Source organism: Natator depressus, chromosome 4 (assembly GCF_965152275.1).
Source record: "Natator depressus isolate rNatDep1 chromosome 4, rNatDep2.hap1, whole genome shotgun sequence".
NCBI classification, from domain to species: domain Eukaryota; kingdom Metazoa; phylum Chordata; order Testudines; family Cheloniidae; genus Natator; species Natator depressus.
The window spans coordinates 20,661,581-20,684,303 of NC_134237.1; the positions used below are offsets into that span (position 1 = coordinate 20,661,581).

The following is a 22,723-nucleotide window of genomic DNA, read 5'->3' on the forward strand; positions in this document are numbered from 1 at the left end:
TGGCCTTAAAGCACTATTCATGGCTATGAGGCTGTATAAATAATTTGAATATCATTCTGAAACTGTACCATTCTGAAAAGCATTATTGGAGATAAGTTTATATGAAATGTGCTATAGTAAATATTCCTTAAATGCCTATCACTTTATAAAAGATAACTTGAAATACATACTTCTAACTCTTCTTCTAGCTGAAATCTAATTCTGTTCTGCTCTGTAGTGTTTCTCACAGGAAGTGACCGGATCCCTGTAATGGGAATGGACTGTATAAAGATAAAGTTCAATCCACACGTGTCTATGTCTGAAGATCACATCCCTGAAGCACAGACCTGCTTTCACATCCTGATCCTCCCACAGTATTCTACAATAGAAAAACTCCGGGAGAAGCTTCTTCTAGCGATCGATAACAATCGGGGGTTTGGCAAAAATTGAGTCACAAATATGCACAACATGCATCAGAAACAGAAATGCTCCCTAGTCTCTTTATTCTGGATTTCTTTCTCACCAAAATTCCCATTGGCATCAGGCCCGATACAGGAGAAAAACTTTGGAATAATTTACACACCATTTACAAAAACAAACCAACCCATTTTTGTTTTGTTTTAAGTCTTCAGCTTCAGTTCCCAAACACCCTTGTTCAGGAGTGTCAGAATTATTTAGGGTCTCACTTACGTGAAGAAACTGATTAAACCCAAATAATATCTATGTAAGTGTAATAGTTTGACTGAGCCTCAGCAAAGCAGAGAAATGAAGAGCCTAACCTAAAATAGGGTTTATAACCGAAACTATGGCACACTCTAACACTAGTCCAAAACTGCAGTGCTATAGGATGAGAATTTAACTGCCCTATATTAAAAGCATCTAACCACCAAACTATATTAAATTACTGTTATATCACTTAAATCTCAAATTAAAAAAACACTCTAACCATTCAGAGTATACATTTTTGTATTAGAAACTCCATAAAATATTGTCTTGAAGTTTATGGGAAGAATAGAGACTAGTTGTATATGTTACGATCAAGTATTCTTAACCCTGCATTGTATTAAAAGACAACTTAAAAGAAAAATGTAAAATATCAGTGTCCAAGGAATTATTTTCGTAGTTTTCAACCTAATACAAAATTATAGCCCATTTACTGCACGCAGCAGATCAAACAGTGAGTTCCAGTTTATAACCTTAACTTTCGTTGTTTGTCAAATTTCACTAGCTTCATGACAACTCTGCCAGTTATTGAAGCAATTTTGACCTCCTCTTTTTTTGGTAGCGTCTTAAGGAGGTAAAATTCTCTGGCCTCATTTTGATGTTAGCAACTTGCAAACACTATTCAATACAATGTAGTAAGAGTGAAATTGCATGTGAATAATTCTGACCTATTTGGTAGTTGGGTGAGCAGGGTGAAAAGAATGTTAATGAAGAAAATACATTTGATGGGATAAAGTCCTATAATATTTTTGCATAGAATGGTGCTTGTACTGTATTTAGATAAAGACAATGTAAACTTTCAGGTCCACATTATATCACTGATGTTTAAATAGAACTCCCCATTGAAATCAATGAGATCTACTTAGAAAGAAATTGCATTACATGGCCTTTTTGTTCTTAGTATTTAGCAGCACAGAACTCTGATTTCCTTGATCTGACTGCTAGTTGCATGTAGTTTGCTAATGAAAGTCATGTCAAATAAAATTGTAACCCGCTTTTATTTCCTTCATTCTTCACATTGTCTTTATTAGTAAAGAAGTCAATCATCTGGTCCTGTAGGCATTACTCTAGCGAAAAAAGGGATTGAATGACCTGACATTAATTTTTATGTATGATGGACATCTGGGGAAAATAAAGGGATTAGGAATGGAAAGGAATATACAGGAGAGTGGAGGTAGTTACACTTCCTGCTTGGGCCCAGACTCAGCAAGATATTTAAGCACCTGCCTGACTTTAATCACCTGAGTACCCCCCGTTTATTTCTGCTCACATAGTCACTTAGAAATGATGCAGGAGGCTTAGTAAAAAATGTGCAGTTTGACTAGATCTTGAACTTCTAGAAATAATGGACAAACTCCTATTGCGGATACACAAATGGCAGTGTTCTATGATGTATAATTAAGTGAAATAGATAAATTTTCACTTTATGAAAAGGCACAACATCACCTCTTCTACGTCTGTTAACTGCTCCCTACCCTGAGGGCTAAGAACTGTTTAAAAGAAAAAGCAGGAAAACTCAATATTCACATATTGTTCATTGACCTCATTCCTACAAGTGGATGAACTGTTTTTGATCAGACTTTCCAAAAAAGTTTCACCTGAGGTAGGCACAAAGCATGGAAAATTTCAGCCCTAAAGGTTAAAGTTTATCTTCTGAAAACTGGAAGTTATAACATTATAGTGTTAAGCAAACCTTAACTACAGGCATTACTACTTGTGTTCCTTGTACTCTTAAAGAAGTTTAATAGTCAACACAACATTCTCTTTGTTTGCAGAAGGGTGGCATTTTCTGATGGGTGAGAGACAACTGTTAAAAATTGCTCTTCACTCGACTGAGACTGAGAATCAGTGGGAGAATGCATCCTTCATAAACTGCAACTCCAGGACTGAGAGGTGGAGGTGGGAAGAAATGCAAATTCAGATGGATGAGAGAAACCTCTCAGAGTTATATCACGCACACACTCGTGCACACACACACACACTCTTCTTCCCCCCAAACCTTGTTCTCTGGCCTGGTCTTGTTTCTGAACAGTGATAGAGAAACAACTCAAAAACAGCATCCGTTTGTGTGTTCTGCTCTGGCCCAGGGGCTGTATTTTCTAAGTCAAGTCTCTGCCATCCTTCAGAAGTTGGCTCGGGGTAGAGAACAGGTGTGTCAGTGGAGTAAGTTTTCATCCATGAGAATGTTCATCTTGGGGGGGTTCACTTGACCTGTAGAGAAGATGGCTGCCCGATTCCAGGTCTCCTAAATCCCCGCACACTAATCCTTGTCAATTAAGGGCTCATGGATACCTACACAATAACTTTCTGTCAGAAATGTACTAATTAAACAAGGGGGACCCTTTTTGTTGTGTTTTTATGGATCCTGCTGGGAAAAATAGAAACACCAAATAACCCAAGCCTGTCTCCAAAGAAAGAAGGCTGAGGAAATGAAGCAGTCTCTCTCACACAACTCGGCAGCTCTGAAGAACTTTCAAACTACCATATTTGATCTTTTATCTCAAGATATACATGAGCTCTCTAAAGATCCAGGAGAAGTCAAAGCTTGTTTCACCTATTTAGATAATGAACTGTGAAAAACTGCCATAGAACTGAAGGAAGTTAGAACAGAGAATGCTTCCTTAAGGCACAGACTAACCAGTCTTGAGGAGAAACAAGAAGATCTTGAAAACCAATCATGCAGGAATAATTTGTGATTCCTGGGCATCTCTGGAGGGCTGGAAGGAAAAACATGATTAGCTTTCTCCAGAACATGCTCTCTGAGTTAGTGGAGATTGAAAGTGCCCATCAAGTGGTAGGGGCCAGAAGGAGAGAGAACAATAATAACTCTTTAAATTGCTAAGATTTAATGACTAAGTTGATGTCTGCTGCTAGGCAAAAAGGGACTAGAGTATAAGGATTTTAAATTTTCTTTGTGTCTAGACTTCTCTGCAAATTTAACTAACAAGACAGCAGCATTTAATGGCATCAGATGAGCTCTCAGGGGGTCAGATATTAAATACAGCCTCAAATAGACTGATCTTCGTAATGAAGTTGACAGACTCTGTGAAATACTTCAATATCCCATTGGATGCTTGGCAAATACGACGGGAATCAAGCCTAGATCTCGCTAACAGCGTGATCTTGGCACATGTAGGTATTTTGGTAAATACAGGTATATTTCTGGGGGATTCTTAATTTGTATTGTGTATGGGGGAAGGGAAGGTCAGTGCAGGCATACACTGCCTAGAATCTGGACATGCCCATATCGGAAATCTGGGCTGTTACAGGGATGGAGGGTAGCATGGGGTGTTTTTTTGTTTTGTTTTTATGGAGAGGTACTTGGAGGCTGTCAATCTATTGGGCATCAACTAGCAGCTGAACAATCACTGATTTTTCATGAGCTCTTTTTAAAGTTTTGTTCCTGGAATGCACAGTGGTGTAATGAACTCTCCAAGAGAAGCAAAACTTTGAGACACTTTTCTTCAGAAGACCCGTTTAAGGAATGAAGGTGCAGACAGAATTAAAAAACTGAGTGGGAACATGAATATCACTCCTTTTTCTACTCCGGATGAAGGAAAGTAGTGATATTAATCCACAAGAACCTCATTTTTCAACGTATTCTGTCATGAGTGGCTCCAGAAGGCAGATACATAATAATTGAAGGCATTTTCAATGCTAAAAGATTAATTTGGGGGAGTGTATGTAATCCGAGGGGTGAGAATGCACCCTTTATTGCAGAAAAAACAGACATTATTTCCAACAGAACTGATGTCCGAGTGGTACCAGGAGCAGATTGGAATGGTGTCATGGTTGATATTGTAGACAAATCTCTAAGCAAAAATCTCAGGCCTTTGCAAACTATCCATTACCCCTGCTGAAAGATAGTGGACAAATGGATGTTTGGAGATTGAAGCATCCTACAAAGCATAAATACACATTTCTCTATGGTTCATGCCTCCTACTCCAGATTAGATTCTTTTTATGATCTCGCGGGTGCTATCTTGTAAAGGTGTAAATCAGTAATATTATCATCTCTGATCATGCTCCAATTTCTGCTCACATAGCTCTTGGTTATAGTGCTACAAGATCCTCAAGATGGAAGTTAAACACACATCTGCTTCGAGACCCGACATTTCTGTCAACGATTGAAACCTCCATTACCAACTTGTTAAAAGAAAATACAAATACTGACTCCTCTGCTACAACTTTATGGCATGTACCGGGGTAAAAGAAATATGGGAGGAGCTAAACATCTCCAGTTCCTCTGACAGGCGCGATAATATCTGGCACGATATATGAGAGCATCCCGTTCTCTGTTTTTGCACCCCACGCCCGGCCTGCACCCACGCACCCCAAACCCCTCCTCCCCAGGGTGCTCCGAAAGGGCTGCGTTGGCTGACACAACGCCGGTCACTGAGTCGCTGCCGCCCTAGATTTGTTGTCTCTGCTGGAGACCCTGAATTGCATCCGCTCAGTCACCCGGCTAAAGAAACTCTGGCTCCAGGGTTTCCTGCAAGACAATGGAGGTGGCTCGACATTTTTCTCTCTTAATTGCCTGACACCTTGCTGCCTTTGTCGGGGACGTGCAGCTTAAGTTTCCCTCCTCCCTGCGCGAGGGAGCGGGCTCGGGAAGGGAGCCGACTTTCGATTTCCTGCAAAGGCCACACCTCCCCGGAGTCTCTCCCTCTCACCGCAGACAGAGGGGCGGAGCCATTCGTGGGGATTTAAACCTGTAGCCGCTGCCCTTCTCCCCACTCGCGATCGCGCTCACGGTGGCATCGGACAAGAGCTTCAGTCATGCAGGGAACTTTTATGGGCTAAACAATCCGCAGGCTGCCTGGTTCTGTTTTCCTTTGGCAACTCTTTAAAGAGTAAAAACCCTTGCCTCTCTCCAGTTACTGCCACAAGCAAAAGCTGAGGGACAGGCGTATCCTTTCCAACGTGGATCCCAGTGGACTTTGTGTTTATCAGCTGTTTTTTGGCTACATCCGGAGCTGTTTCCACAGTACAGTGTGTCTTGGCTGGCTTTCTCTGGAGTGCTGAATACAGCTGGAGAATAAGAGCATATCTAACAAAATGCCAAGGGACAGCCAGACAGGCAGGCAACAAACCAGCAGCCAAATGAGTTTATTGTCACCACCTCCTCAACCAGCCGGAGCAGCATCCTCATCGTTGTTGTTGGTCCCAAAATCAAACTGCCACCCCAACTTCTTCAAGAAGCACCCACAAGAAATCAGCCAGATAAACTGCAAAGAGAGCTCCCTAGCTGTCGTGGAGAGAAATGGGAGCGTTCTCATTTTTGACAAAGAGGGTGAACACAGAAAACCGGGTGAGTATTTGTTTTTCAAACCCAAGGACCAGGTTTTGATCTGGTGTAAACTGCCATAGCTCCAGAGATGTCAGGGAGCTGCGCTGCTTTCCAGCAGCTTAGAATCTGGACCAATATAAGACATTTTCTTTTTTGTTGTCCTGTACCCAGATCTAACCCCTTTAGAGTTAAATGTGTGATAGGAATGGAAGGTGCCCCTGCTGTGATTCTGTAATACATTGTTTTTACAGTGCATTAATATGTTTATATTCTTTCTCTTTACATTAAACTTATCACAGGAGACCAAGGTAATTTAGGACTTAGGTTGATTTTTCACAGGAAACTCCAAGTGGTTTGTGATTTGCCTACTCTTGCTGTTCAGAATTCCAATTCCCAGGTCCCTGCTGCCACTCTTATTTCTTCTCTTCTCTTCTCACTAGAGCAGTTTCCTTTCTCTGTGGTGCCAAGTACCAGTTTCGGTTTCCATTCCAGAGGCTGTGCAGAACATTACTCAGGGGCCTGTCAGGCTGCCTGCAGCTGCCAGGCAATAATGGGTGAAGTGCAGGAGGCCGAAAAATGGGAATTTTGTTGTTGTTATAGATACTTGACTCTCCTTGACTTTTCAGTGATCTGAGTGCCTTGGGCATGTAAATGTAAGCCCTAATCACTGGTTTCATGTTGATTTAGTTTAAGATAAATTTGAATGAGAGGACCATAACTTATGGCGTAGTAACGTCTACGTGATAAGGCAACTGAAGGCACAGATTAGTAAAATGGTGTAAAGATCTGATGCGCGCTTACTGGTATCTGAGATTCTGTTATATACTGTGAATGTTAAAGCTTCTGCACTACCCCAATTTTAGATAAAAACTATTGACTTGGTTATGGTCCCGGCGTAATCATCTTCCCCTTTCCACCCTTCTGAGCAGATTTCTTTGGAAGGAAACGAACAAACAAACACAGACTCCTGTGTGCAGGAGTCCAAGTCTAATAAGAACGAAGCTCAAGGGATTTAGTGGGACACTTCTACTTTGGTAATGGAATAGAGTCTGTGAGAAGGGGACCTATAGGCTAGAAAAATCTAATTTAAAGGGACGGTGGCTAATTTTTGCCTTCCTTTTTGATACTATTAAAGAAGAAGAGTTACAAAATCTAAGCTGACTAGAAATGCTTTGATGATTTCTTTTGCTGTTGCACTAATACAGGTTTTAATTTATGGATGTAACCCTTTCCCTGCGGGACGGTGAACCCCAGCAGGCATGAGATCCAGACAGACAAAATACAACAGTGAAACTGACTAGTTTGTTTTGCATTGTCTAGACCCAGGGATGTGCAATAAAGACAAACAGCCAGAAAAAATAGTGGCAAGCAAATTAGAGTGGTTAAAAACCCTCCTTCATTTGTAATAATCCGCTGGGCTGACTTTCAGAAGAACTGAGCACTCACAGCTCTTGCTGAAGGAGATCTGGGTGCTCAGCACCTCTGAAAATCAGGTCATAATTTATTATTAGTCAAGCCACATTCCACTGCATTTGGGAGACTGGAAGCAAAGTGGTCCTGCCGTGGGTTCCATAAGCCACAGACCTGAGCTCTGCAAGTGTTTCTTTCTCTATGGGAAGTTGTGGAGGCTCGGACGGTGGGTGTACAAACTGTATGGATGCACTAGAACACACCACCACATGGAGGGGGGAGGAGTAAGGTTCGATCATTCCTGAATCCTGTGGCCCACACCAGAGCCGTAACTAGCTATTCTTGCGCCCGAGGCAAGAATATAAAACTGCGTCCATGTCGGCAGCATTACGAAGTGCGGGGCCCGATTCGAAGGACCCTCGCCGCCAAAATGCCGCCGAAGACGGCAGCAGCGATTGGCCTGCCGGGGAGTTTTCTGTGCCCCTCAGCTTTGCGCGCCCGAGGCAAGTGCCTCACTCGCCTCGCCCTCGTTACGGCGATGCTACTATATCCAGGTCATCTGAGTGCTCTGCAGGCCACCTAGGAGAGAATTGGGTGCCTGAGAGAGGCCGCATACCAGTACATGCGTATGTGCAAAGCTTTGTGCTGAGGAGCAGAAACTCATTCTGTGATGCATTGACAGAGAGTGACATTGCTGAGTAGCTTTTAATATGTTCAATGTCTCAAAATGATTGTGGGTTTCTGTCTTGATTTACTCTGCAGAATGCGTGACTTTAGGACAGAACATGAGGGGGCATTCCTTGGACTGTGGAGCAGCATATATGCTCATTCTCACCTTAGAAGGAAAACTTTTTGAGCGGAGCATTTCAGCCACAGCTGATAAGTCAAAGATAAGGTGGGAAATGTCTCAGTGGATGATGATGATGGTGGTTAGAGAGCGAGACTAAGCTGTAGCTCACGAAAGCTTATGCTCAAATAAATTGGTTAGTCTCTAAGGTGCCACAAGTACTCCTTTTCTTTTTGCGAATACAGACTAACACGGCTGCTACTCTGAAACAAGTTCAGAGAGTGACCAAAAAAGGGGGGAAGTTGGTCCAGAGCTGCGGGTCAAATAATGAACTTAAGCAGAGAAAGATCTGGGCTGAAGTGGCCCAAAATAAGGGTAAATGATTGATTGAGAGGAGAGGGGACAGCTTAGCATCAAAGTCAGGGCAGGAAATGTGGGGCCAAGTGTAACTGACAGCCAGCTAGAGAGAGCAAGGAGAGAGATAAGAAGGATGGAATGGTCGTCAGAGGAGGAAAGATGAGGGAGGTCCTGAAATAATAACAGGACAAGAAAAGGAACCCATCCATCACTGTTGCCCCAGCCACTGGGAAGGGAAGTAGGGAATGGTAGTAGTAGGCCAATGGTGCACAGTGGCAGAGACTGAAATAGTGGGGTATTTTGGAGATATGTTTCCCCTTTGCCTAGGGAAGAAAGAGTTTGTTTTTCAACCAAAGAAAAGATGGGTCTAAAAGGTAAGTTAGGGCATAGCTTTGTTTATACAGAAAGCATGGTCAATGCCCTGAAAGACCAACCATGCTGGAACAAGGCTTGTCGTGCATTGAGCATGTCTGAGGATAGCAGTACTTACAAGCAGCATATGCGTGCCTGCCTGTTTCTCCTAATGATGACAGAAAAATGCATCCTACTGCAATGGACTGAGAGGTGCTCCCATTATAAAGGAGCAGAGTCAGGTTTGGAGCCTACTTTGTTTTTTTAACGCAGCAAGAAATAGACAATTGAGGATTGTTAATAGCACCGGACTAAATGGACTATCTGAGCACCAGATTGCCTTAGCATCAAGCAGTACCTTATTCCATGAGCCCCGCTGGTCTCAATGGGACTACTTGTGGAGTAGAGGTACTTCTCAGTGTGGTGAGGGTGGGAGAACTGGGCCCAAAGTGACCATGGAGCATCTGACTGAACTGTATAAATTGACTCACCCACTGACCTACAGGAAGCGCATAAGTACACTGCCATCACCTTTGTGATGTTGTGTTCTGTAACCTTGCCCCAGTCAGAGTTTAAACAATATGTAAATATAAGGCCTGATCCTACTCTAGTTTACACTGGTCTCAATCAAGATCAGCTCAGCTGAACCCAATGGAACTACACCTGGGCAGGTTAGAATCAAGACTATACAACATTTAAGTGTGCTGAAGGTGGTAGAACAGGATAAAAATAGGTTCTCAGGCTCTTCTTGGATTAAGATTAGAATAATTTATGTTGGATTCACAGCACTTTATGTGTTTTTTTTCCAGACTGCTGAAAGAATTAAGAGACAAATACATTGTCCAAATCGCATGTGGGGACCATCATTCCATGGCACTGTCTAAAGGTATTCTCCTTGTTTAGAGTTTTCTCTAAATTATTAAATCGGAGTATTGCAACCCTCTGCTCAAGAGCTAAAATTTTAAGCATCACAATTAGTTAATGGCATTATTATGAAAAGGTAAATACTGGATAGGAAACTCTTTTCACAAGGGCCGGAGAGGAAGAGTGGTCCAGTGGTTCGGGCAGTAGCAACTCAAGAGATCTAGGCTCAATTGCCTAGTCTGCCAGAAACTTCCTATACAACCTTGAGCAAGACTCTGAGTCTCTCTCTGTGCCTCGGTGTCCCCATCTGTAATTTAGGGGCAATAGGACTGCCCTCCTCAAAGGAGTGTTGTGAGGATAAATACATTATCCTCGGATTTGCTCTGATACTATGGTTATGGGGCCATGTAAATACCTAGGACAGATATAACTCTCACTATATTGACATGAATTTGTTAACCTGTATATCTCAAATTGTGCTCTTCTCTGAATGCGCATACTTGTTTTCTCCAAATGACAGAATGTGTTAATTTAACTTTAGATAAAAGAGAATGGGGCTATTGTCATACCGCTTCCTATCAGATTTCTTTCTGTCACTTGTTCCTGGAAATAAAAAAAAAGCTCCTACTCTGAGCCATAATTCATTCTTCATATTAAAATTGTGTGAATCATTTATTTATTTCTATAAACGTCAAAATTATTCATTCAGGTTTTTCACTTTTTAAAATACTGAATGTATAGAAGTGCCACTTTTCCATTAAAATTGTTTAAGAAAGCTACTCATTATGTCTTTGATGAAGCTATTCCAGAGCAGGGATTACAGGATTGGATGCTTAGTAGATAGCAGAGGGCAGCTACATCGAGTAGACTAAGCACAGGGTTAGGAGTAAGGAGATCCTTGGTTTATTCCTGACTCTGCCAGTGAGTCACTGTGTGCCCTTGGACAAGTTACTGAACTTTACTCTCTCTCTTTCCACATATATAAAATGGGGGCGATAAAATGCTTTGAGATCTATGGATGAAAGGTCTATGAATTGCGGATTGGCAGGGAGGGTTACAACCCATCACAACTTTAGGGCACTCTCCTGATTTTCACAAATCAGAACCAGATTCAGCGAGTCCTGAACTGATTTATTGTCCCCATTTTGGCAACACTGCTTTTTTACAGCCTGACACCTTTATCAGCATGTGATGACATCATTTGCTAATGTGATGATGTAATATAATCATGCACTGATAAAACACTATGGAGCAAAGGTAGAGAAGGCTGGGTTTGGGACCACCTCCTCCAGCTGCTCCCAAGGCTAACCTCGCTATGGGCCTCTGAAAGCCAGTGCTGAGGCATCCAGGATCTCTGCCATTACTGAGACTTAACTGGGTCTCAATTCATATATAGAGAAGTTAGGCTCAATCTTTGGGTCCCTGGTGTGAAAGTATGAGGGCCCATTAGGTGGAAACCTGTGTGTTTGAAACTGTCATGTTTTTTTTTTTTTTTTCTCTTTCTTGTGTTAAGGTGGTGAGCTTTTTACCTGGGGACAGAACTCGCACGGTCAGCTTGGAGTGGGGAACCAGATTGACTTGATCCACAAACCACAACTGGTGCAGGAGCTCAGAGGCATCCCACTGGCTCAGATTGCTGCAGGAGGAACTCACAGCCTTGCCCTGTCGCTCTCTGGAGCCGTTTACTCATGGGGGAAGAACGATTTTGGACAGCTGGGACTTGGAGACACAGAAAGTAAGGAAAGACACAGAGCAGCATAAAAATTAGGTGGGGAGGATATTTTCCTAACAGAGGAGCTTGACACAGACACAGAAACTATTAAGGATGCCAATGACCATCAGAGCAATGATATCTGACAGTGTCTCTGGGAACAGCAAATGCAGATAGATTGGTGTTCCACTTGCTAGTTTGCCCTGATCAGCTACTGCCCATGTTAAAACCAGCTGGAACAAGGGAGTCTGGTGTTTTACTTCCAGAGGACTAATCAATCATTTTACACTCCCACCCAGATAGCATGGGCTCATAAAATGCTCAGGCCTCTGAGTTCTCTCCCTGATCACATTATGCTCTGCCAGTAGTTTGCAGCAAGGAAGTACATGTTCTTATACTTACCTCCCTCCTTCAATTTTCTGTTCCATAGATTTTATACGTACAAGGTGAGGGAAAATTAGATATCCAGATGTGGAAATGTTAGTTGATTTTTAAAGTTAGGATCATAAATTCATAGCTAAATATATATGTCCTGATTTCCAGAGGTACTGAACACCCACAAATCCCACAAAAGTCAATGGGAACTGCAGGTGCTCAGCACCTTTGAAAATCAGGCTACTTATCTAGGTGCATAAATATGGATTTAAGAGCCTAATTTAAGGCCCTCAGGTTTGAATATTGGCCCAAGTTTTATTCCTAGCTCTAACTACATAAATATGTAAAACAACCAAATAAACAAACTTGCCAGGGTATTATGAAGCATTATGCATTGTAATGGAAGGTGAATAAGCCTTGTAAGCAAGTTCTATATACAGGGGAAAGGCTTTTTTTTAAGAAGTCATTCCAAGGATGGCTATAAGTATTTTTCTAGACCTGTATTTGCTTTAGACTTACCAACGTTGTCAATCGACACTGTTTTTTCTTTTCAGACAAATATTACCCTTCATACATTAGAGCCCTAGAACATAAGAAGACTGTGTATATCTCGTGTGGTGGAGAGCACACTGCCGTTCTCTCACAGGTTTGGTTGAATTTGAATTCATTCACTTCACAGAGCGCAAGGAAAGTTTAGTCCAACAAAGATGATACACTAACTGCTAGAGTGTTGATTCCCTGCAAGGGCAATATTTACATTTATGGGAATGTGAAGCTGGCCCCTGGCAGTTGCTAACTTGAGTTTTTTGTAGGACCATAGTCTACTTAAATTCCTGCAGAACATTAAATGAGTTGTTGTTGTTCTCATTCAGCCATGGGTTATCAAAGAACCGAAGGGACATTCCAGTAGTGTCTGGCAGAAGCTGAAACTTTGAACCCAAGTACATGGGGACTGGATGTCTCAAGGCAATGTTAACAACACGCAGTTAAACTGTCAATGAAGACCAAACATTATTACTTTTTGATGGTTTTTATAGTGTCCTCACTGACTGAGAACAACAACAACAACTTATTTACTAGGTTTACTCACATGAGTAAAGCCCTTAGCAATAGGACTATTCTCAGGAGTAAAGTTACTCACATATATAGGTAATGCAGGATCAGGCCTTACATTAGCATTATTCCATTTGTATTTGCATCACCCATTCCCTGATCTATGGTCTATAGCATGTTCTTACATGTATGTAGTATAGTTGTAGCAGTGTTGGTCCCAGGATATTAGAGAGACAAGGTGGTTGAGGTAACATCTTCTGTTGGACCAACTGCTCAAAAGTTTGTCTCTTTTGCCAGCAGAAGCTGGTCCAACAGAAGATATTACCTCACCCACCTTGTCTCTCTAATGTCTTATATGGATAATCAACAGGACTATCCATGTGAGTGAAGTTGTGTAAGCATTCGCGGGATCTGGCCCATAGTTGGCAATTACCATTTTTTAATAGTGTGTGCTATTTTGAGATTACATGACCCTCATGTGTGTGTGTTCTTCTCCAAGGATGGGCTGGTGTGTACCTTTGGAGCTGGAGATTATGGGCAGCTTGGTCACAACTCCACCCAGAATGAGTTGACACCTCGTATTGTGGCCGAGCTCTTTGGAGCAAGGGTGTCTCAGATAGCATGTGGAAGGTAGGAAATGGCAATGTCTTTGAAGCTTTATAATGATAAAGAGATAACTTTGTGGAGCTTTTGGGAAGCACTGGAGGATGTTAGGAAAAGAAATCTCTAAATTACTTTTTTCAGATCCCCTTATTTTAGCAGCTCACAGCTGATAGAATATTGACCAGACACACAGTTTATGTATTAACTTTTCCACACACAGACCCTGCCCTGCATTGAGCTTCATGAGGACAAAGTCCCGCTCCAATGGAGTGAGCAGATTTAAAAATTGTACTGTACCCATAATCCCTGGCTGCTCTCACCAGCTGATGAAGAATATATACATGTGTCAAACAGAAAAAGACCATCAAGTTACCTAACAGGGACGAAATCTACCAAAATTTCCAGTCAATCCCTGTACAACATGGGAAAATGGTGGTTCCTTACAATCTAACTGTGAATGATGGAAACTATGAAATTATATTGAAATTAAACTATGAAATATATTAATATAATATATTATATTAACAGCCTGATACAATGTCCATTGAAATCAACAGAAAATCTCCTGTTGACTCCTGTTGGCTTTGGATCAGATCTAAAACCACAGAAAATATTTATGCTTGCCAAATGGAAAAATATCAACGCAGATTATTGTTTGTAATTCTCACTGGTTCAAAATTAGAAAATAAAGAGCTATCTGGAATCAGTGGAACAGTGCTCCTTTAACTAAAGATGTGTACATTGTTCTTTCAGTTCTGCATGTTTATTGTAAGGAGCGCCCTACAAATTTGACTGGAGGTCTTCTGTAGCATGGTTCTTAGTAACTTTAATGGGAAGCACCCCCATGTACTGTTCTGAAAATGTGCCTGTCTGTGTTATCCTAACCAACTCAACGGCACTCTTATGTGGTCCATTTTCCTTTTCTGAACAGGTGGCACACGCTTGTCTATGTCCCCTCCTTGGGAAAAGTCTATTCATTTGGTTGTGGAGCAGAAGGACAGCTGGGCAATGGTGACATATCTAATCAGTTGATACCACTGCCTGTCGAATTACCTTCAGATTGGGTGAATGGTGGAAAACTCAACCCAGGTAATTTGCACAGTAGATCTTTTTGAGCTGTACTTTATTATTTTAGATCCAAACTAGGTAGGAGTGTGTTTTTTAAAATGAAAAACACATTTTGTTTAACGAGAGGAGTGACAAGAGCGTGGGTGAAGAGGGCTGGGAACAAGGAGATTTGTCCCTAAACATTGGACAGCCTGATGGCAACTGAGACAATTGACCTTACAAACACTTGAGAAGAACTAAGTAGGTATCTGTGTGGGGAACCTCCTGCCAGGACAAAGTCACTAACTGCTATGTTCTCCTTCAAATTGGGCAAACTCATGAGAATCACACTCACTTCCAAAGGCAAAACTTACCATCTTTCTCCCTAGCCTGAATAAATGAGTGGTTTCCCTGATGACTAATGTACTAGAAGACTCTGAGGGAAAACATTCCTGCAGGGTTTCTTAGCCTGAAGCAACAGTTGCCCTGGTATCTTCTTTACCTCTCATCCTGAGCCCTAAATAAGCTGTCACAGGGTAACTGTCCCCTCTAAAGGGAGATGGGGGCCAGACACACCTGTGCCACCATAATTAATTAGCTGCTTCCCACCCTGAGGGGGCAGGACTAAGGAGAGGTCAAGTGATAGATTCGTGAACACCTGGTCCTTTTAAAGGGGCTGTGTGAGATCAGTCTGAGTCGGAACCACAGGGAGTTGGCTCCTGAGGAAGGCCCTGAACTGAGGTTTGGGGGGAAATGGTACTCCAGGGGAGCAAGCCTAGGGGCCGAGTGCTCTATCCCAGAGGCAGCTATATTCTCCAAAGTTAGCCCAGAAAGGGGCTGGGAATGGGGCCGGGAGGGCGTTGCTGAAGGGAAGCCCTGAAGGGCAGAAGCCCTTTTGCTTGTTTGGGAGTTTTTAGTTTGACCTTTTGCTACCCGGGAACAAGTTAAGTTTGTTTGTCACTTGGCCAGATGGTTAAGTCACATCTCCATCACAGCCAGGTGTCTGGAAAGCCACGGAGACAACCTTTGGGAAGGAAACTCAGGCAGGGAGTGCTGACTACACCACAGGGAGCCAGCAGGGGGTGTTACTGAGCAGCCATGGCATAGATGTTAAGGGTCAACTGTGGATTCTGGTATCTCTGTACCTTTCTCCTCTTCAGGCAATGTACTGCAGGCTACTCTTACTGCTGTGCTGTTCAATCTATTTAATTGTCTCAGTTGCCTCTTCTCTGATCCAGTGCAATTGTAGAAAGAACATCATGCCTAATAGGGTTGCTTAATAGCTACTTACTTCATTGTACCTACTGCTGGTCAGCTAGATGGGCTGTGCATTCTCATTTGTTGGATTTTTTAAAAAATTAAGTCATTTTAAATTACTTCACACCTTATTCTGAAACTCAGATTTAAACCTCTTCAATTAGTCTTGTCCATGAGGCATTGACTGAGTCTAGTAACATTAGAGATGTGGAAACCAAGCTAGTGAAGAGCCATCGACTCTGGTGCCAAACTCAATTTTAATGAATAGGACAGCATGGTCTTCTCAACAGCAGACCCTGGCCATAACTAGGCAGTTCTGAAGAGGACTATAACAATAGTTTTTCACTGTTGTCCTCCATGCTCCTGGGTTTATAGCTGCTCAGAGCATCTGGGATGTATCCAGATCTCTCTCATATATTGGTTAAACATGCAGTGAGATTGAGGGCAGATCAAAATTAGCTGCTTCTTCCTTTTTTATATTCCCTTATAAAAAAAAGTACCATATTACAAAGTTACAGTTGGAAACCATTATATCACACTTTTCTAACAACAAAGTAAGTACGAGTAACAAAGGAAAATATGGAAAATAACGAGGAACACTAGCTAGATAGCACCACAAAAACTGTACAGTAATCAACTACGGAAACAGACTCCCTCTTTATGGGCTTATTATAACCTTAAGGTGACTCAGGTTAACCTGCAGTGGACAGCCTTTACCCTTCTCAGAAATGGGGTTCCTCTGGGTTTTGTATTTAGGAGACTGTGACTTTCCTTGGGTCTCTTTAGGTTTGATAACCACTAGAATCCCACTCGTCTGTGGAAGGAGCTCTGTCTCTGTTTTGCAGATCCGGAACCAAGACCTTCCATGAACTAGAAACAAACACAGCTCCCTTCAGCGGGGGCTTCTCCACAGCTGGATTCTTCCTGCCCACCAGAAGATGCAGGAACTTGCATGCTGCTTTTAGATTGGCCAGCCACCCTCTTCCAGTGTCCCCATGCTGCTTGCTGATCCCATCATAGATATACATTTACTGCTTCATCATGATAGATAAATGTTATATAGAATCACTTCTGGGGCTGGGAGCTTTTGATGAGTTTTTAAGGTTTGTTTTTATATGCCTTGTCCATGCACTGAACTTTCAAAAGATAAGAGATTGTTCTTTGGCTCATCCTTTTCTTCTTTATCCCTTCACAGGAAACAGTACCTCCAAAAAGGTGATTAAAATTATTGCGGGAGGAAACCAAAGCATTGTGCTTTGCTTGAAGAAAAAGGTATGTGAAGTATCTGACATGTTTTTAACAATGTAGTTCCTGGCCAAGGCTTCTGCTTTGCTGCTGTTGAACCATGTATGAATTTGGATTTGCCATCTAGCCCCATAATAGGTTTTTCTTCCAAAATCACAGCACTCTCCACACCTCCCTCCATCCCTTCACTGAGACCAAATTGTGTTAGAAAAGCAAATCTCTCTCTCTCTCTCTCTCATGACATCATTTCTGTATTTTATGCTTTTGGTATTGTCTACTGCAGGGGTGGGAAAACATTTTGGCCCAAGGGCCACATCTGGGTGGGGAAATTGCTTGCGGGGCCATGAATGTAGGGCTGGAGCAGGGAGTTGGGGTGCAGGAGGGAGTGCAGGGTGTGGGAGAGGGTGCGGTGTTCAGGAAGGGGCTCAGGGAAAGGGGTTGGGGTGCAGGAGGGGTGCAGAGTGCGGGAGGGAGCTGGGATGCAGGGAGTTGGGGTGCAGGAGGGGTTTGGGCTCTGGCCCGGCACCTCTTACCTGGAGTGGCTCCGGGGTGGAAGCAGCATGCACCGGGGCCAGGGCAGGCTCCCTGCCTGCCCTGGCCCCAGCCCCGGCCCCGTGCTGCTCCGGGAAGCGGACGGCACTACGTCCCTGCGGGAGGGGGAGCAAAGAACTGTGCATGCTACCCTTGCCTATGGGTGCCTCCCCCGAAGCTCCCATTGGCCGCAGTTCCCCGTGCCTGGCCAATGGGAGCTTCGGGGGTGGTACCCACAGGCAAGAGCAGCGCGTGGAGCTCTCTGCCCCCACTCCCGCAGGGGCCGCAGGGACGTGGTGCTGGCCACTTCCCGGAGTGGAGAAGTGGCCGTGCCGCAGGCCGGATCCAAAGCCCTGAGGGGCCGGATCTGGCCCGCGGGCCATAGTTTGCCCACCCCTGGTCTACTGATTGGAAGCCCATTTGTTCACTCCCAGTTTGGCCCACTGAAGGCTGTGATCCTCGCGAACCAGAGTCTCATCTACTGGGCTTCTAACCTCATTAACATTCTTGCCCCTTTTATACAGAATCCATATGTTACTTTGAACGGAACTGCCATAGTGGAAGACAAGGAGGTGGATAAATGGATTTCTAATTCAGATCCTAAACAGTGGGAGAATATAAAGAAGTAAGTCAGATCCCTGGTGGGTTTTTCCATTAATACTGTAAACTCTAAACCTTCAAAACACTGTATTTTCTTGGTACAGTTCTTCCCATTCAAAAAAATCTTGCAGGGAGTGCAATTAAAAGGAGTATGGCAGAGATGCAGAATTGGATATTTGCTTGTTTTGAGACTCAGTCCAGCGTGCTTTACTTCGTCTTTGCTCAGGCAAAACTCACATTAATGAAGTAAGGGCCCTTGTGTTTGGCCCTTGGTCACTATTTTCTTGCAAAGAGATGGAAGTGGACATTTCACAAGTACAGAGGTTGAGACACACCAGCCAGCTTTAGGAGTGTGTCCTCCTCTTATTGCAAATATATCATTGCCACTAGTGTTATTGGGAGTTAAGAGCGCACATCCAGGGGGAGACTGAACCCCAGAGAGTGGTGGCCTTAAAACAAAAGAGCCCGATGAAAGTCCATTGAGCAGCATGGCTGGAATTTTCAGAAGGACTCAGCATTCACAATTGGTGTCCAATTTTCAGAAATGCTCAGCTCTCTTTTAGGCACAGAAAGAAGTGGGCCAATTTTCATAACTTGGTACATTGGAATGCTGAACACTTCTGAAAATCTCACCTTTTTGAGGTGCCTGAAAGGGAGCTGACTTTCTTTTGGGAAATCTGGCCCCAATTACACATGCTGAGTACTTCAAAAACTGGCTCTTTTGAAAATTTATCCTCACGTGGCTAATTTGGAGCTCAATGATTGTCCAAGTATTTTCAGTCTAAGGCAGTGGTTCTCAGCTGTGGTCCACCACTTGTTCAGGGAAAGCCCCTGGCGCGCCAGGCCGGTTCGTTTACCTGCCGCGTCTGCAGGTTTGGCTGATCGCGGCTCCCACTGGCCAATGGGGGCTTCGGGAAGGGTGGCCAGCATGTCCCTCGGCCCACACCACTTTCTGCAGCCCCCATTGGCCTGGAGTGGTGAACCACAGCCAGTGGGAGCCGTAATTGGCCGAACCTGAGGACGCGGCAGGTAAACAAACCAACCCGGCACGCCAGGGGCTTTCCCTGAGCAAGCGGTGGACCAGAGTTGAGAACCAGTGATCTAAGGTAAGTGGTAAGGAAAGTGGCATTTAGAACAACTGGCATCTTTAAATCACAAACCAATTTGTGCACATCTTTGCTGTTTGTTCAGACTGAATAGCTCTTGCTGCTTTTTTTGTTGGAATGATTAATTCTGGGTTGTTTTTTGTTGTTCTTTTAAATTAACAGGAATATTCACCTGATCTTTTCATCTGTGGCTTGTGTCAATGGAAGTTTCTTGGACAAAAGGTAGAGTGCACTAATTTGAAAACAAAATAGTACATCCACTGTGTATAAATTGGTCAGAAATTAGCAACATTACAAAGAATGTAGAGATTGATAGGATGATCTGGATTTGTAAAATACAAGTCTATAGAATATTTTTCAAGAAAAGGCTAAAATTCTCCTCTGATCCACATAATAGATCTTGACCAAGATTTTAAAAAATGAGTGCCTAAAATTAAGCTTCTAAATTCACATTTTGGCACTTAAATAAGTGGCCTGATTTTCAAAGGTGCTGAGCAAACCCAGGTCCCATTGAGGTCAATGGGAACTAGGGGTGCTCAGCACTCTTTCAAAATCTAATCACTTTGTTGCCTAAATATGGACGCTTGAGCCAAGACTTAGGCATCCAAGTTTGAAAATTTGTCTCCTGGTCTCCAGAACTCTGCTCTCCTTTCATGCTCCCATCTCCCACTAAATGGGTATTTTACATATGTAGAGAGGGCAGAGGATCTGAGCGGAGGTTTATCACATGGATATGAGAAAAGCACTTTACCCAAAATGAAGATCGGACAGGTTTGTCACATATTAACATTTACTGTTGTTAATGAACTTACATTTATACAGCATCTTGTACCCAGAAGGATTCCAAATCATTTCACAAATGTTACTTTACCCAGCGCTGAAATGCAACCACTTCTAGGGTGGAATATGGCAAGCAGCTGATTAACGCCACACTATGTCAGAGTTTAGAACAGGAAGTAAGGAATAGCATTCAACTGATGCTGCAGTGAGAATTTCTTGGTAGGCAGAATATAATTATATTAATTGGAATTAGGGTTTAGCATTTCTCAGAATGTATATTCCCTTCATACCCAGGGATTGTTAAAATGCGTCAAAGTTTAGCCAGAAATACACAGCAGAGGAGCAGATCTTTCACATCCCTGATTTTTCTTCCCTTCCAGTGGAGACAAACACTTCAGAACCTCCAAAGAAAGCTCAGGCGTAGATATGTCAGCAGTGCTTCTTTTTTATGAGAAGATGAACAAGAAACCAAAAGGCTTGCAGGAGGTAAGAAGTGGCGTAGAAATGATACTTGTTACACTGATACCCAGCAGCTTTGGATCATCGCATTTTTTTCCACAAAGGGATGCTGACAAAATGTAGGTCTGGGTTTTTCAAGTGCTTTATAGACCCTAACATAAATAGGAAAAAAACAAATCTACTACCTCTCAGAGCTGCTTCCAGTGGAGCAAAGAGTTTTGTTTGCTGTTATTTCTTTGTATTAAATTAGGAGTTGCCAAGATATTATGGCGATGAAGGCCATATAATGCCTGAGGTTGACCTAATGTTTTCATGGTATTTTTGTTGTGTTTTGTTTTAAGCCTGTTTTCCTAATTCAAACTCTCTCTGCTAGAGCAACAGAAACAGAAAGGGAAACTGACAAAGTGAAATTGATCAATATCTGCAAAATGGTGGTGCAGAAGGTGTGCATTGTGCTAGGCACTGTACAAACACAGGGTACAAGATGGTGCTTGTCTCAAAGAGCTTACAGTCTCTAAATTGGCAGGCATCTGGACAAGGGTGGAAGAATTATTATTATCCTAATTTTAGAGATAGGGAATCTGAGGCACTGACAGATTAAGTGATTTGCCTAAAGTCGCACAGGAAATCTGTGGCAGTCATGAATTGAACCCAGATCTCCTGAGTCCCACTTCAGCGTATGAAAGAAGATGGTCCGTGAAACTGGGAATTCTATATTGGTCTTGCGGCTATAAGTAATAAATTATTATGGCAAAACTCAGCTGCATTTTTTAATTTCTCTTGTCTCCTTTTCCCTCAATCCCCCAGGTGATCTCTGCAGTTGAGAAATTGTTGTCATCACTGTCTTCCTCTCCCAGCTCACCTGAAGCTCTCAGGATCTACCTGATCATTCCTGTCCTTTTACGGGGACAGGATACCGTGTCTAACCGTCTTCTTGATCGGCTAGCAGAAGCCATCCTGAGTCTCCAACAAAAAGACCTGAAAGTTCTTGGTAAGGTCTGATAGCAGTACAGCTGGATCACCTAAGTTCTTCAGCACTTTCTGGGGAGGGAGGAGGGAAATACTCCCATTGACTTCAGTGGGGCCAGGATTTCACCCCAGGTATTTTCTACAATGGAAAAGGGTTTTGACAAGCTGCTTATGTAGAAAGACATGCTAAGGGATAACTTGTCTGGAGCAGTCTACAGATAAAAGCATTATATGAGTTTGAGATTTACTAGTTTAGTTTAATACCAGTGCTTTATTCGGTTCATTTAAAAACAAAACGAACTGCTGTTTGTCCAAAGGACAGATCTTACTAAGGACTATTTATATGTTGTCTAAGGTAGAGATGTCAACAGTTGTTTTCTTTACAGAATCCCTATGGTCAAATCTAGAAATATCCTTTTTCAAGGACCTAGTGAGCATGTATCAAAGGGTTTCCAGAATCAATCTACTTAATTTCATCATGAAAGTCAGAAACTCTGAAGAAGTTACCTGTGAACCGCACTTGAATAGGACTTTGAAAATGCTGCAGATTCTTTACCAGGTAGAAAAGCAGTTGGCTCTGGTGGGTTAGAAAATATACATACGATTAGAATATTCTTTCATGTATTTATTTCTTGAATTTACGAATACATGGCTTTTATACCTGAGGTACAATTGCTGATTACAGAGCAGTATGCACTTTGTCCCATCAGTGCTAAGAGAATGGAACTCTAATGTCAGATCATTGTTGCTTTGCCCCATTACCAGGCCCCATTGGTCCACTACACAAGAATAACCTGCAAAGGGGTCTGCAATCAGTGAGTCTGAACTCTATTTCCCTCTTATTCTTCCATTAGGGGACTGCCCCATGTCTTGTGGGCCCCACCCCAGGGGCAGGTTGAAATGTGAGTGTGATGTTTGCTGGTTGCACTCTAATGCTGCAGAAGTTTTTCACACTGATCAGCTGCTCTGAGGTCATAATAAGTTGAATCCTCTGGAGAGCTAGGGGTTCTCTCCCCTTTTATTACTGTCTTGGACGTGCAGCATCACAATTCCACCCCCTCTTCCTGTTTCATTCACCACTTTCTTAACTCTCTCTCAACAAGCCCGTGCACCAGTTCTGGACACATGACTTTCTGACCACCCCCACTGGATTTGCCCCGCCATTGGCTTAGGATTTGGGGGCAGATGGGAAGTTGGAGGGAACTGGAGTAAACTTACACATGGAA

At 42.8% G+C, this 22,723-nt stretch overlaps 2 protein-coding genes across 2 annotated transcripts in view; both read left to right on the plus strand.

Moving 5' to 3' along the window:
* The window catches only part of LOC141986261 (putative E3 ubiquitin-protein ligase HERC6), a 34,586-nt gene extending 32,895 nt beyond the window's left edge, over positions 1–1,691 (plus strand). Inside the window, exon 23 of the mRNA XM_074950580.1 lies at positions 218–1,691. Coding sequence (XP_074806681.1) covers positions 218–429 — 212 coding nt within the window. The 3' untranslated portion in view covers positions 430–1,691. The remainder of the gene's footprint in view (positions 1–217) is intronic.
* A 3,691-nt stretch (positions 1,692–5,382) lies between these two features.
* Positions 5,383–22,723, plus strand: part of LOC141986263 (E3 ISG15--protein ligase HERC5-like) — a 44,900-nt gene continuing 27,559 nt past the window's right edge. The window contains exons 1-13 of the mRNA XM_074950581.1: positions 5,383–6,013; positions 8,165–8,297; positions 9,707–9,783; positions 11,275–11,496; positions 12,402–12,493; positions 13,400–13,530; positions 14,435–14,592; positions 17,003–17,079; positions 18,108–18,208; positions 19,452–19,511; positions 20,450–20,555; positions 21,336–21,519; positions 21,884–22,056. Coding sequence (XP_074806682.1) covers positions 5,761–6,013; positions 8,165–8,297; positions 9,707–9,783; positions 11,275–11,496; positions 12,402–12,493; positions 13,400–13,530; positions 14,435–14,592; positions 17,003–17,079; positions 18,108–18,208; positions 19,452–19,511; positions 20,450–20,555; positions 21,336–21,519; positions 21,884–22,056 — 1,767 coding nt within the window. The 5' untranslated portion in view covers positions 5,383–5,760. The remainder of the gene's footprint in view (positions 6,014–8,164; positions 8,298–9,706; positions 9,784–11,274; positions 11,497–12,401; positions 12,494–13,399; positions 13,531–14,434; positions 14,593–17,002; positions 17,080–18,107; positions 18,209–19,451; positions 19,512–20,449; positions 20,556–21,335; positions 21,520–21,883; positions 22,057–22,723) is intronic.